Source organism: Sinocyclocheilus grahami, unplaced genomic scaffold (genome assembly GCF_001515645.1).
Source record: "Sinocyclocheilus grahami isolate Dianchi unplaced genomic scaffold, SAMN03320097.WGS_v1.1 scaffold57.1, whole genome shotgun sequence".
Taxonomy (NCBI): domain Eukaryota; kingdom Metazoa; phylum Chordata; class Actinopteri; order Cypriniformes; family Cyprinidae; genus Sinocyclocheilus; species Sinocyclocheilus grahami.
The window spans coordinates 470,531-483,469 of record NW_015505236.1 but is presented as its reverse complement, the minus strand read 5'-3'; the positions used below and the strand labels follow the sequence as shown (position 1 = coordinate 483,469).

The 12,939-nt window shown below is 36.6% G+C and overlaps 2 protein-coding genes across 4 annotated transcripts in view; both read left to right on the top strand.

The window, feature by feature from the left end:
* Positions 1-10,953, top strand: part of st6galnac1.1 (ST6 (alpha-N-acetyl-neuraminyl-2,3-beta-galactosyl-1,3)-N-acetylgalactosaminide alpha-2,6-sialyltransferase 1, tandem duplicate 1) — a 13,278-nt gene extending 2,325 nt beyond the window's left edge. The window contains exons 4-10 of the mRNA XM_016270486.1: positions 1,311-1,479; positions 1,641-1,779; positions 2,007-2,107; positions 2,252-2,335; positions 2,417-2,516; positions 2,692-2,905; positions 10,943-10,953. Of these exons, the coding sequence (XP_016125972.1) occupies positions 1,311-1,479; positions 1,641-1,779; positions 2,007-2,107; positions 2,252-2,335; positions 2,417-2,516; positions 2,692-2,865 (767 nt within the window). The 3' untranslated portion in view covers positions 2,866-2,905; positions 10,943-10,953. The remainder of the gene's footprint in view (positions 1-1,310; positions 1,480-1,640; positions 1,780-2,006; positions 2,108-2,251; positions 2,336-2,416; positions 2,517-2,691; positions 2,906-10,942) is intronic.
* Positions 7,903-12,939, top strand: part of st6galnac1.2 (ST6 (alpha-N-acetyl-neuraminyl-2,3-beta-galactosyl-1,3)-N-acetylgalactosaminide alpha-2,6-sialyltransferase 1, tandem duplicate 2) — a 5,961-nt gene continuing 924 nt past the window's right edge. For 2 of the 3 annotated variants that reach the window (XM_016270483.1, XM_016270485.1), the window contains exons 1-6: positions 7,903-8,225; positions 8,343-8,586; positions 9,997-10,159; positions 10,250-10,418; positions 11,633-11,771; positions 11,860-11,963. In XM_016270483.1, the coding sequence (XP_016125969.1) occupies positions 8,128-8,225; positions 8,343-8,586; positions 9,997-10,159; positions 10,250-10,418; positions 11,633-11,771; positions 11,860-11,963 (917 nt within the window). In that variant the 5' untranslated portion in view covers positions 7,903-8,127. Of the gene's footprint in view, positions 8,226-8,342; positions 8,587-9,996; positions 10,160-10,249; positions 10,419-11,632; positions 11,772-11,859; positions 11,964-12,065; positions 12,518-12,939 lie in introns of those variants that run through there. The other variant, XM_016270484.1, reaches the window with a different exon arrangement.

The window sequence follows — 12,939 nt, the reverse complement described above, 5'->3', positions numbered from 1 at the left end:
ACTTGTCCCACCTTTTCTTTTCAAGTCACCAATTTCATTTTTTTTTAAATGGAATATTGCAGTGTTTATTATAAAGGATTTATTCATGCACATCATTATTTAAAAAAAAAATCATGTGTCCTTGTAATCTTTAAATAATATAACTTCCCCTCCCCCTTGCAACAAAATTTTATTTATTTTTTGATGATGTGTGCAGTGATCTGTCACTCGCACGAGATCCCAGCAATAGCAAACAACGATCCGATCAATTCCCACTGAACAAAATCAAGTCCCGGTCTACATTTAGGGACAATAGGAGTTCTGGGTTATAATGGTAAATATGTCAGTCAGTCAATAAACTTATTCACTCTTTCAGTACTGCAGCTGAAAAACATAATATGTGTTAACATTATTTTAGTGTAAAAATATCACTGATTTTATTTACTTTAAATCCTTTAAAAATTTGCGCCATTAACTTGGACTCTAAATGTTTCACTGTAATCTTGATTTAAAAAAGGAACAATTTTTTTTCTTTAAATATCAATTTGGCCACCAACACTGTTGATTGAGCTAAACTTGCAAACATGAAGTAAAGGAATAGTTCACCCAAAAATGAAAATTTACAAAAAAAATTACTCATCCTCAGGCTATCCTAGATGTAGATGAGTTTGTTTCTTCATTGAAACCGATTTGGAGACCTTTTATCACTTTTTCACCAGTCCTCTGAAATGAATGGGTGCCGTCAGAATGGGAGTTCAGACTGCTGCTAAAAACATCACAATAATCCACACAACTCCAGACCCTCAATTAACATGTTGTGAAATGAAAAGCTGCAGGTTTGTAGTAAACAAATCCATCAAGATGTTTTAACCTTGCTTTCTCCAGTGAAAACGGTGTCTCGTCTGAATCAGGAGAGAAATATGTAGATTAAACACTGTTTACAAGTGAAGTCTAAAACTGTTCTAAACAAATATGTGGATTTTGCGGACATCAGAGATGGACACAAGGAAGAGTAATTATGGATTATGAAGTTTAATTATTTAATGGTCTGGAGTCATTTGGATTACTTGTAGATTACTTGTGATGTTTTTATCAGCTGTTTGATCTCTCATTGTGACGGCACCCATTCACTACAGAGGATCCACTGGTGAACAAGTGATGTAATGCTAAATCGATGAAGAAACAAACCTCATCTACATCTTGGATGGCCTGAAGGGTGAGTACATCTTCTGCAAATTTCATTTTTGGGTCAACTATTCCTTTAGATGACCTACTGTCCCCACTATGCACTTTACGTTTCATAAACTGCAGTTTTTTTTCTTTCACTGAAGAGGTAAAAAGAGCAGTGGATTTGATACCAAAGCCTAAGTCAACAGGAATACTGCCTGTGCCTGAAAGTTCAAAGGATGACTGTATCCGCTGTGCTGTTGTGGGCTCTGGTGGCATTCTCAATAACTCAAAGATGGGCAAAGAGATAGACTCCCATGATTATGTTTTTCGGTAAGAGTTAAAACATGTAAAAGTTTTATAATAAAATCACTTAGCTTAGTAAAAAATGGCTAGGGAGAGTTGACAACTGAATGAAAGAGTTATGTTAATGATAATGCGTGCCGATAACAGATTGCTTTACTGAGGTCTTTACTGTGTGTGTTCTGAAACAGAGTAAATGGGGCTGTTACTCAAGGTTACGAGGAGGATGTTGGAAATAGAACATCAGTTTATGTACATACAGCTTTTTCCTTATATGCCAACATTCTGATGTTAAAAAAGTACGGCTTTAACAGTATTCCACAAGATGAGGTCAGTATATTCTACTCTGGACTCTGTCTTAAAAAGCTAATATTCAGTACTGCTTGCTTGTGCTGCTGTGTTCTTCATTGAGAATTATTTGTATAAATACACTACACAATGTACACTACCGTTCAACAGTTTGAGGTTAAGATTTTTTTCGTGTTTTTAAAAGAAGTCTCTTATGCTCACCAAGGTTGCATTTATTTGATAAAAAAAATTGTAAATCTTTTTAATAGGGCATCAAATATGTAATGATCCCTGAAGGCCTGAGGGACTTTGAGTGGATCCAAGGCCTTTTGCAGGGAAAAGCAACCAATGGGTCATTCAAGGGTGTGAGGTACAGTATCCAGCTCTAGTTCTCGCAAACCATGCCATAATAGCATTGCAACAGTGGCTCCACCTCAGCATGATAAGGGGTGAAAATGTATTACTATGTTAATTGATTTGTTTAAAAAAAACATTTGCATTTATTCTTGCATAGGCCACTGAAATATTTCGAAGGGAAATTTAACGAGAGTAGATTCTATGTTCTTCACCCTGACTTTCTTCGATACATTCGCAACAGGTAACATTTATGTTACAGTAATCTACAACAATCTAAGTGTGATCTATCTCTTTTCAATGACCCCTGTTTTTTAAAAAACAGATTCATGCCATCCAAACAAATGCAGGGCATTCACTGGGCAATGTACAGACCGACCAATGGAGCGTTTGCTTTGTTCTTGGCTCTTCACACATGTGATATTGTAAGTAAACGCAGTAGTTATTTTCTATTCGTTCAGCTTATTCATCAAGTTGTTTGTAGCTATTTAACACTGGAAGTACTCTAAAATACTATTTTCTGTTATAATCTTATTGGACATATACAGTATTACTAATACCTTATGAATATTACTTAAATGCTTTATTGCTCAATATCAGGTGGACGCCTATGGATTTATTACAGAAGACCACCATAAGTACTCCAACTATTATTATGAAACGTTAAAAAAAACCAGTGTAATTTTCTTTATTAACCATGACTATGGCCTGGAGATAAAGACTTGGAAGAAACTGCATGACTCTGGAATCATTAGACTTTTCCAAAGACACTAACACATCAAAAACAGAAGAAGACTCTGTTCTGTCAACAGGTGTTATGGGAATACCTTTGTTGATGTTCGCTGTAAGAGAAAGTGTGCAGGAATCTCTTGGATTCAGCCCTGCTGAACTGGTATTTGGACACCAGGTACGTGGTCCTTTGAAGATGTTGAAAGATAAAATATTGGAAAACGATGTCAGTGCAAAAACAAATGTACTAGACTACGTGACAAAATTCAAAGACCGTCTGAATAAAGTTTGTTCATTAGCTAAAGAATCTCTGGCTAATGCACAACAAGGAATGAAACGTAACTTTGACAGAAAGGCTGTTACACGCTCTTTTATGCCTGGAGACTCTGTTCTTGTATTTCTACCAGTCCCCGGATCTTCACTTTCTGCTCGTTTCTTTGGTCCTTACGAGGTGAAAGAGAAAATTAATGAAACAAACTATGTGATCTGTACTCCTGACAGAAAACGGAAGACTCGTATCTGTCATGTGAACATGTTGAAATTTTATCATGTTAGAGTATCACCTGAGATAAACGCGGTGAAAGTTGTCGAATCACCTGTTATTTCGGTGGCAGCTGTGACAGAGATGACGCCTGTAATTGATTTAAATTTTGAAGATGATGGAGTGATTTTTCGAAATATTCCTCAAGCTACTGTGAGATTGACCAATTCTGAAATTTTAAAAGATCTTAGCTTGTATTTTAAAAACTTGAATGAACATCAGAAAAACGATCTTATTCAGCTTATTTCAGAGTTTCAGTGCTTGTTTAAGGATGTGCCAATGTTGACAAATGTTTTGCACCATGATATTGATGTTAAAGATGCTCGACCGATTAAGCAACATGCATATAGAGTTAATCATGTGAAGCGTTCGGTAATGCGTCATGAAGTTGACTATTTATTGGAAAATGGTCTCGCAAAACCAAGCTGTAGTCCTTGGAGTTCACCATGCATTTTAGTTCCAAAACCGGATGGTTCTTTTAGGTTCTGCACTGATTTTAGGAAAGTGAATGCAGTCACTGTGCCTGACAGCTATCCACTTCCTCGAATGGAAGATTGTGTCGATAATGTTGGTTTTGCACAGTTTGTAAGTAAGTTAGACATGCTAAAAGGCTATTGGCAGGTCCCGCTTACTGCTAAAGCTTCTGAAATCGCGGCTTTCGTTACTCCCGATTCATTTCTGCAGTACACTGCGATGGCTTTTGGGCTTAGAAATGCACCGGCTACGTTTCAAAGGCTTGTTAATCTGATTTTAACTGATGTGCCAAATTGTAGTGCCTATTTGGATGATTTGGTGGTTTATTCCAAAGATTGGAGTGAACACGTTAAGTCACTTCGAATGGTATTTGAGCGCTTGGCAAATGCCTTATTAACACTTAATTTAGCGAAGTGTGAATTTGGTCAAGCGACGGTAACCTATCTTGGAAAAGAGGTGGGGCACGGTCAAGTTCGTCCAGTCGAAGCGAAAGTGATGGCCATTTCAGATTTCCCTGTTCCTAATACTCGGCGAGAACTTCGAAGATTTTTAGGGATGGTTGGTTATTATCGAAGTTTTTGTAGGAATTTTTCATCTGTGGTTAGTCCTCTCACTACTTTATTAAGCCCTTCGAAATCTTTTGTGTGGAATGCTGAGTGTCAGTATGCGTTCGAAAGTGTGAAAGCGCTTTTGTGCAATTCACCTGTTCTACAAGCTCCTAACTATGAACGTTTTTTTCAGCTTGAGGTGGATGCTAGTAATGTTGGAGCAGGAGCGGTTCTTCTGCAGGAAGACGAACAAGGAATAGCTCATCCAGTGAGTTACTTTTCACGAAAGTTTAACAAAAACCAGTTAAACTATTCTACGGTTGAGAAAGAAACTCTAGCTTTAATAACAACACTTTAACACTTTGAAGTTTATGTTGGTTCTAGCGTACTTCCAGTTGTTGTGTACTCTGATCACAGCCCTTTAGTCAAAAATGTAAAAATGTACAATCAAAATCAAAGATTGACTCGGTGGTCTTTATTGCTCCAGAGTTATAATATTGAGATTAGACACAAAAAGGGAGCTGATAATGTGTTCGCGGATGCTCTTTCCAGAGTATAAACTTTTTTTTTTTTTACAAGAAGTTTAATCTTAAGTGGGGGAGTGTTACGGTCTGCGACCTTTTGTTTTGTGCGTGTATGTTATTTCTTTTAGTCTCTTCTCTGTTCTCGCTCTCATGCTCTTAGGTACCGCCTTCCTTGGATTCTATTGGCTATCTGTGCTGTCATTCATCATTAGTTATTTGACGACGCATTCCCTTTGCCAATGGCGTTCTTGTCCGAAAGGTTCAAAAGGAGAACGTCAGCGGGAAGACGGGGGTGATGTTTTGTATTGTGACTGTTGTGTGCGCTCTTGGGTTTTAACGGCTGGCGATGCTATGCCGCTGTGTGATCGGATGTCTTTGTCAGCTCGCCGCTGGTTTGGAAGACAAGGAAGGAGTGGAAGAGTTTAGGAAGTCACGTGACCTACATACTTGCACGTAGGGATATTGGATGTATAGACACACTAGTTTATTTGTGTGCGCTTGTCTTGTATGTTTTGCTTTTGCATATTCAGTGTAGTTTATGACGCTTTTGCGTTGAAGATTTTCTTTTTCTTTTTTTCTTTAATACTTTAGGGGTTTTGGGACTTTGCTAGATAATGGGATTTTTGTTCTGTTTTATTTTATGATTTAAGCGCCACTTTAACTTCCCTTCTTTTTTCTTTGTCTTGTTTGTTTAATTTGTTGTTCCTTGGGGGCAATAAATCTTTCTTGTAGTGCAGTTTTGTGTTATGTGTTCCATTGCCACTTATTTTACCTGGCTTTGTTCTTTAAAGTCAACTTAATGTTACCTCTTCTAATCCCTAGATAAAAATTATCATCAGAGACGTAACAATGGGAAAGACTTTCTCCTTGTCCAATTGCAAAGAAAATGTCCAATTCAAAACTAAAACTCAATATCATTCTGCATGATTTCTATATATAGATCACCTATGTTGGTTGCAAATGAATAGGGGAATAAACTTACACATAATAACTTATCTATTACTGCTTGTCCTCTGTAAAGTCGTGGTCCTTGGAAAACCTTTGTGTCTGTATAAGAGAAAGTACAACAACCTCCTCCACCTCTGCCATTGGAATTTAGCTTGAGCTCGCTTCATTCCAAATTAAGGAAAAGTAGGCGGAGAAGAAACTGCATACAAACCTCATTGGTTCTCGCATGGACCTTCTATTTAAATATGCAAACGTAACCAAATTTTGGAGAACTAGGCAATGTTTAGACGCTGTATGTGCACCACATTTTGACATCAATCCTTTAACGTGCATTGTAACCGCAAGGTTGACCTTTTTTTGTGATCAAATTACTGTAATTAAAACGCGCCAAACCCCATTTTTGGCCATTTGTCCTTATACCCCTCATTGGCCCTGTCCCAAATGGAACACTTCATGTGAACTTGCGGTCTTACGACTTACAATATATATATCTATGCTTACAATGGCCGCCGCGTGCACGTGTCCGTTAAGTCCACGACACCGTAAATTTAGCATTTAGATGGGTGCTCAAGAGCGCCCCCCCTTTTGGCCGTTATGTGCCCTCGATCCGCACTTCTGCCTTCTTTGTTCTTTACATTGACTATTTGGCTTTTACCTTACATTATATATATATCACAAATATATTATTTATTATTTGTATTATTTGTAATGTACTTTTTTAATTATTAATTTTAATAATTATTTGATTACGTTTATTGTTTTTATTATCATTATTTTGTTTTGATATGTTTGTTTATTTATTTTAAATTATTCGATTTCTATTAGTACATTTAATGTTGACATTTTTTACAATGGATTTCTGTGTTATAATAAGAACAGGTTTTATATATACAGTGTATATATATATATATATATATATATAAAATGGGTATTGTTAACATTATACTGTCTGTAATGTTTTAATACAAAAATCAAAACAAAACAAATAAACTTAAACTTCAGTTGCACAAATAAAAAATTCCATTAATTCATCATACTTGCCAAGTTACCCTAAATGGGCAAGTCAACCGGCTGGTTGACTAGTGTATCCGTTTAGTGAATGGGTCATCTGGGGGGAAAAAAACATGAAAAGTTGCTCAGTGTGGTGTCAGGAACACAATTTTAAGTAAATAATTTTTTGCAAATGAATTTCTTAGCCTGACTGTTAAAGGGTTAAATAATGCAAATGTCAAACAAACTTTATAAGTAAAACGTATAAGTTGTTGTGTGCGTCCATATCATGATAGACAGCTTAATGCGTGTTATTTTGTCGAAATGTTGCCTAAACAGGCAGCTCACTTGAGTCGTTAGTAATAGTCAGGCTCTAAACTCACCTGTGCGCATGCAAGTTTTCACCGAGGATGTTTCTCTTGAGGATATTCTTGGCCATAACACTTAACTTTACTTCTTCTGATTGTTTTTGTAACATTTTACACATTAGGCAATGTCACAGATTTTTGCAAAGAGTTGAGGCGCCTGACCCAACCAACAGTTCAGCTGTGACTGATGCAGAAGCAAATAGTGAGATCCTGAACCTCTTGGGACTCAATCAACCCTTGTACTAGTTATGGACAAGCACAACTATACGGCTCTGCCCCAGAGGAAATTTGATTATACATATTGATTGGATCCACAGTTTAAACAGTGTAAGTATAGTGAACAACAACAGTAACCAGAGAAAAGTTTGTGAACATCTAGCTAAATGAGGCTGAGATACAACCCGCTGAAAAGAAAACATATTAAACCATGATGATCATCATAACATAATTTGTTGTTGTTGTTGTTGTACAAATGTGGCTACAATTAATAATGAATAAACTTAACCAACTTTTTTCAAGATAAACATTATAACATAAACAATATAAACATTCCGTTAGTGGAATCTGGCGCAATACACGCGAGTGTTTTTGACACACCTCTTCACTCCAAATAAGGAAAAGGAGGAGGAGAAGAAAATGTGCACAAACCTCATTGGTTCTCGCCTCTACCACCTATTTAAATATGCAAAAATAAACGAGATGTGCGAACTAGGCAGACTGCGCGTGCTACTCTTATAAGACATCCAGCATAAACAATGTAAAATGCCGAACTTAAGTTTTTTTTTATTTTTATATAAAGGTGTGCGTTCATATCAGAGTGGACAGCCTAATGCCCGTGTCCAAGAAATGTTGCCTAGATAGGCAGCTCACTTGAGGCCTAATCAAGCTGTAAGCTCACAGGTGCGGTCGCGAGGATGTTTCTCCTGAAGATATTCTTGGCCATATCCCTTATAACTTTACTTATGTTTATTTCTGTAACATTGTACAATGGAAACTGCACTCTGAAGGCACGGTAAGGAACACACATTTACTAAATAGTTTGTTCAACTGATTTCTTCTACCAAAATGGTTCCGTCATGTAAAGCAATAACAGAAAGGAGTCTGATAACTCTACTACCCTTCTTCTTAGACAATATGATTTCTCACGGGTGGAGGAAGGCAATGTCGCAGATTGTTTGCAGAGAGTTAAGAAGACTGAACCAACAACTAACAGTTCAGCTGTGACTGACACAGGAGCAAACACTACAATGAGCCCTGATCCTCTTGGGACTAAATCAACCCTTTTACCAGTTATGGACAAGCACAACTTTACCTCTCTGCCCCAGTGGAAATTTGATGATACATATCGGTTGGATCCACAGTTTAAACAGAGTGTAAGTATAGTGGACAACAACAACTAGAAAACTAATGTGGCTGACATGGCCTATGGAAGCCCGTTTCCGCCACTGAATAAAAAATAAAATTGGCAAGGTAATTGCGACTTTTTATCTCACAATTCTGACTTTTTTACCCTCAGAATTGCGTATATACTCGCAATTGCGAGACATAAAGTCGCAATTCTGATAAATAAAGTCAGAACTGCGAGATATAAACTCACAATTCTGACTTGTGAGATAAAAAGTCGCAATTACCTTTTATTTTTTATTCAGTGGCGGAAACGGGCTTCCATACGTGGCTGATGCTTCCCTGCTGAAAAAGAAACGCATCTTAAACCAGCCTAATGGATTTCTGGTTTTCCAGATTTCTGTTAACTGGTTTTACAGGGGTTTTTAACTGTTGGTCATTTCGTCATTGATTAATTTTGGACTTTTTAAAACAGGACATACATATTTTTTTTCGTTCTGTAAGCATGGGTACAGTTAATAATAGGTAAAAGCAAACGTGACCAATTTCTTTTTTAGATAAACATAAAGCCTACTGCATCATGTTTGATACATGAAATTTTAGGACTCTAAATGATAAACATGATTAAAAATGGGCTGAAAAACACAATCTACTACATGCCTTCTGATAGTTTTTATCTTTTGCAAGTAAAAGGCCTTTTAGTGTAATTCTAAAAATGTCCATATTCAAGTCATGGTAAATGTCTTTTTACAGCCTAATTTTTCAATGATTTTTGCAAAGAAAATGTAAAAACTTTTGCATTGTTAGTAATATCTTAAAATGAACATTTACTGGACTGACGCAACTTACTCCATGTGTCATTTCTCCCCCCCAGAAAACGATACAACCCCATTTTCAAAAATGGTGGGACATTTTGTAAATTGTTCAAAAAAAATCTTTGATTTGGTAATTCTATTTAATTCTCTTTCTCATTTGTTAATCCTTATTTAAATGACTAAACTACAAAGAAAAGATTTACAATGTTGTACTGATCAACTTAATTATATTAAATTGTAAATGAAAATAAATGTTGATTTTGATGGCTGCAACACATTCTAAAAAAGTGGAGACAGGTGAAATAAAAGAGAAATGTTTATAGAGTATCCAAGTTAAAAAATGTTAAACATTCCAAAATAAGCAGGTGAATTGGTGATAGGTGAGGGTATCTTGCTAAAACGTAACAACTGTACCAAACAGCAGATTTTTGCTTAGTTTGGGCTCTGAATAAAATTGAAATAATTTTTTTTCCCTCAAGCATGATCACCATATTCTCACTATATCATTCTACATGAGCCATAGAAGCCTGATATGATACAAAACGTAAAACATTGCAAATTTTCTAACTGTTGTTCATTTGTCAGGCTTTACAGGGTTAAAGACGTTTTCAATATGTTTTTCAGAAATGCACGGTATCCTTGCGAAATTCCTCTAATCCTGTGTTTAAGGAGAAGTTTATTCCAAACATTCAGCTGTTTTCACAAAGTGATCATCTCAACATGAGTGAGTGGAACCGACTTTATCACTTCAACAACCCCTTTGGCTATATGGGACTAAATTACTCAGGTTTGTTTAATCTGAAAGCATAAATGTGATAATGTATATGGTTTATTAAGACATGGTTTTAGAACAATGCACTATTTTTATTTTTTATAGCCACAAAAGCAGCTGTTGACACCATCCCTAAACTAGCATCTACCCAGCTACTACAAGTACCCATAAGAGCAAAGGATGGCTGTATTCGCTGTGCTGTTGTTGGGACTGGCGGCATTCTCAATGGCTCCAGGCTAGGAAAGGAGATTGACTCTTCTGATTATGTGTTCAGGTAAACTGAAAAGTTTGCTTGACATATGAAATCAGTCAAAGTTATGTGTACATCAGGATATTTTGTCAAAGCTTTAACTTCTTAAAGTCGCAGAAGGAATCACATCACACCTATCTTGCGTTCATTGCACTGGTTACCGATTAATTATCGCATCCAATTCAAAATTCTGCTATTCGTGTACAAAGCTCTAAACAACCTGGCTCCTCCATATCTCTCTGAGTTGATTATAATACACAATCCAGCTAGATCACTCAGATCACAGACTAAGCATCGGCTTTTGGTTCCTAGAGCTAGATTGAAATGCAGGGGTGACAGAGCCTTTGCTGTTGCTGGCCCCAAGCTATGGAACAATTTGCCATTATCCATCAGAATAGCTTCTTCAGTGCCTGAGTCTAAAAGGCCTTTAATAACGTATCATTTTTCCCATGTTTTCAATGTTTTGTGACTGTGGTTTTCCAAAGACGTGTTTACTCTATTGTGTGATTGGATCAATGTAACTGTGTACAGCACTTTGGTATACTAAGGTTGTTTTAAAGTGCTTTATAAATAAATTGAACATTGAACATTAAAGGGCTAATTCACCCAAAAATGAAAATTACCCCATCATTTACTCACCCTCAAGCCATCTTAGGTGTATATGACTTTCAACTTTCAGACAAATACAATTGGAGTTCTATTAAAAAATGTCCTGGCTCTTCCAAGCTTTATAATGGCAGTGAATAGGGGTCAAGATTTTGAAGCCGAAAAATAGTGCATCCATCCATCCATAATAAAAAGTACTCCACATGGAGGATAATTTCAATATAAGCCAAGAGGAGACTGGTTTTTCTTGTAAACAAAACTTGGTTCTCACGAGACTAGCATATTCTCACTGGAGCTTATGCTACGCCTGCATTACATGTCATCTGCTGGAACGCCACTCTCTCGTGAATGTGGAAGCTAGAGATTACGATTTATAAAGTTTTAAATATGGATATTTTTCTTACACAAACTCATCAATTCACTTCAGAAGGCTTTTATTAACCCTCCAGAGCCGTGTGGAGTACTTTTTTAAAATTTATTTTTATGATGGATTGATGCACTACTTTGGACTTTAAAATCTCAACCACCATTCACTGCAATTATATATCTTGAAAGAGCTAGGACAGTTTTAATGTTGGTAATTTTCATTTTTGGGTGATCCTTTCCTTTAGTCACTTGTTTGTGTCTGTTAGGGTGAATGCAGCCATTATAGCAGGCCATGAGGAGGATGTTGGGAAAAGGACGTCCGTTTATGTGCACACAGCACATTCCTTAATCCAGTCCCTCATGGTACACAAAAAGAGAGGTTTCAAACAGATTCCTACTGACAAGGTGTGTCTATGCTATCACATGTTCCTATATGTGGGCTACTTTGGCTAAACCTCTGATAGTTTTTCTTTTTAAAATTTTTTTATGGAAGGACATTAAATATGTTCTAATCCCTGAGGGTCCAAGAGACTACAACTTTCTTGAGTCCCTTATGAAGAATAGAAGAATACCATCAGGAGCATATCGTGGACGAACGTAAGTCATCCTAACAGAAAAGTAATTATCAATCAATGTTTGTGATCATGAACCAGTAGTGCAAAATATACAGCCCACTTGATCATTCCTTATGGCCCACAGGCCAAGAAACCGAAAAGTTGCCGAATTAACCACACAGAGTTGCAGTTACCAAACGAGAAGCTCCACACTTTTTTTTTTGGAGTGTACATACACTGGCAGCTCCGAAGGCTGCTCAAAATGCCATAGGGTTTTTACATAGGGTCTTTATCTTATTTTTAATTTAAATAAAATGCAGTTTTCTTACCGGCCAATGGTGATTCTGAAATAAACATGCCAGGATCCTACTGTTAGGTATGTACTAATAGGGAAACTACTACTGTAACGAACACAACTTTTATGCACATGAGATTGCCAGATAAACAGAGCAGTCTTATTTCGGTGTTCTTATTAATGTTGTGGTGATTTCAGAAGTTAGCTTCGCACATTCAATTTAACATCAAGTTAAAGACGGCGAACTTTATCATTCAATTTTAGACACTTAATGTATATTCTTGCTGCATCAGCGTAATAAATGCACAACCTTCAATGATTATGGATACACAGGTGTATCCTATGCGGAAGTCTTTCTTGTTGCAAAAACTGATACACACATTCTCCTCCCCCTTTACATTTGTCATAATTTTAATTTATGTTTTACCTTCACAGTTTAAATAAACCTTACATCTCATATATTTCAACAGGGCATTTTGCTCTGATAGTAGTTATGCATGTCTTAAACTTTAACAATATAAGGCCAGATCCCATGAGTGCAGCTGATGATGCTTTGAAGTGACACTTGAGTGATCAAGAATATTCTAATATGCAAATGAGCTTTCCTTTGACTCCTCCGTCCTCTTTTTCTTTCCTTGCATCCTTCCCTCACATCATAAGGGGGGTGGAGAAACAAGGATGCACAAACAAGAAATGAGAAGCACCCTTAGATTCATGTTTTTTT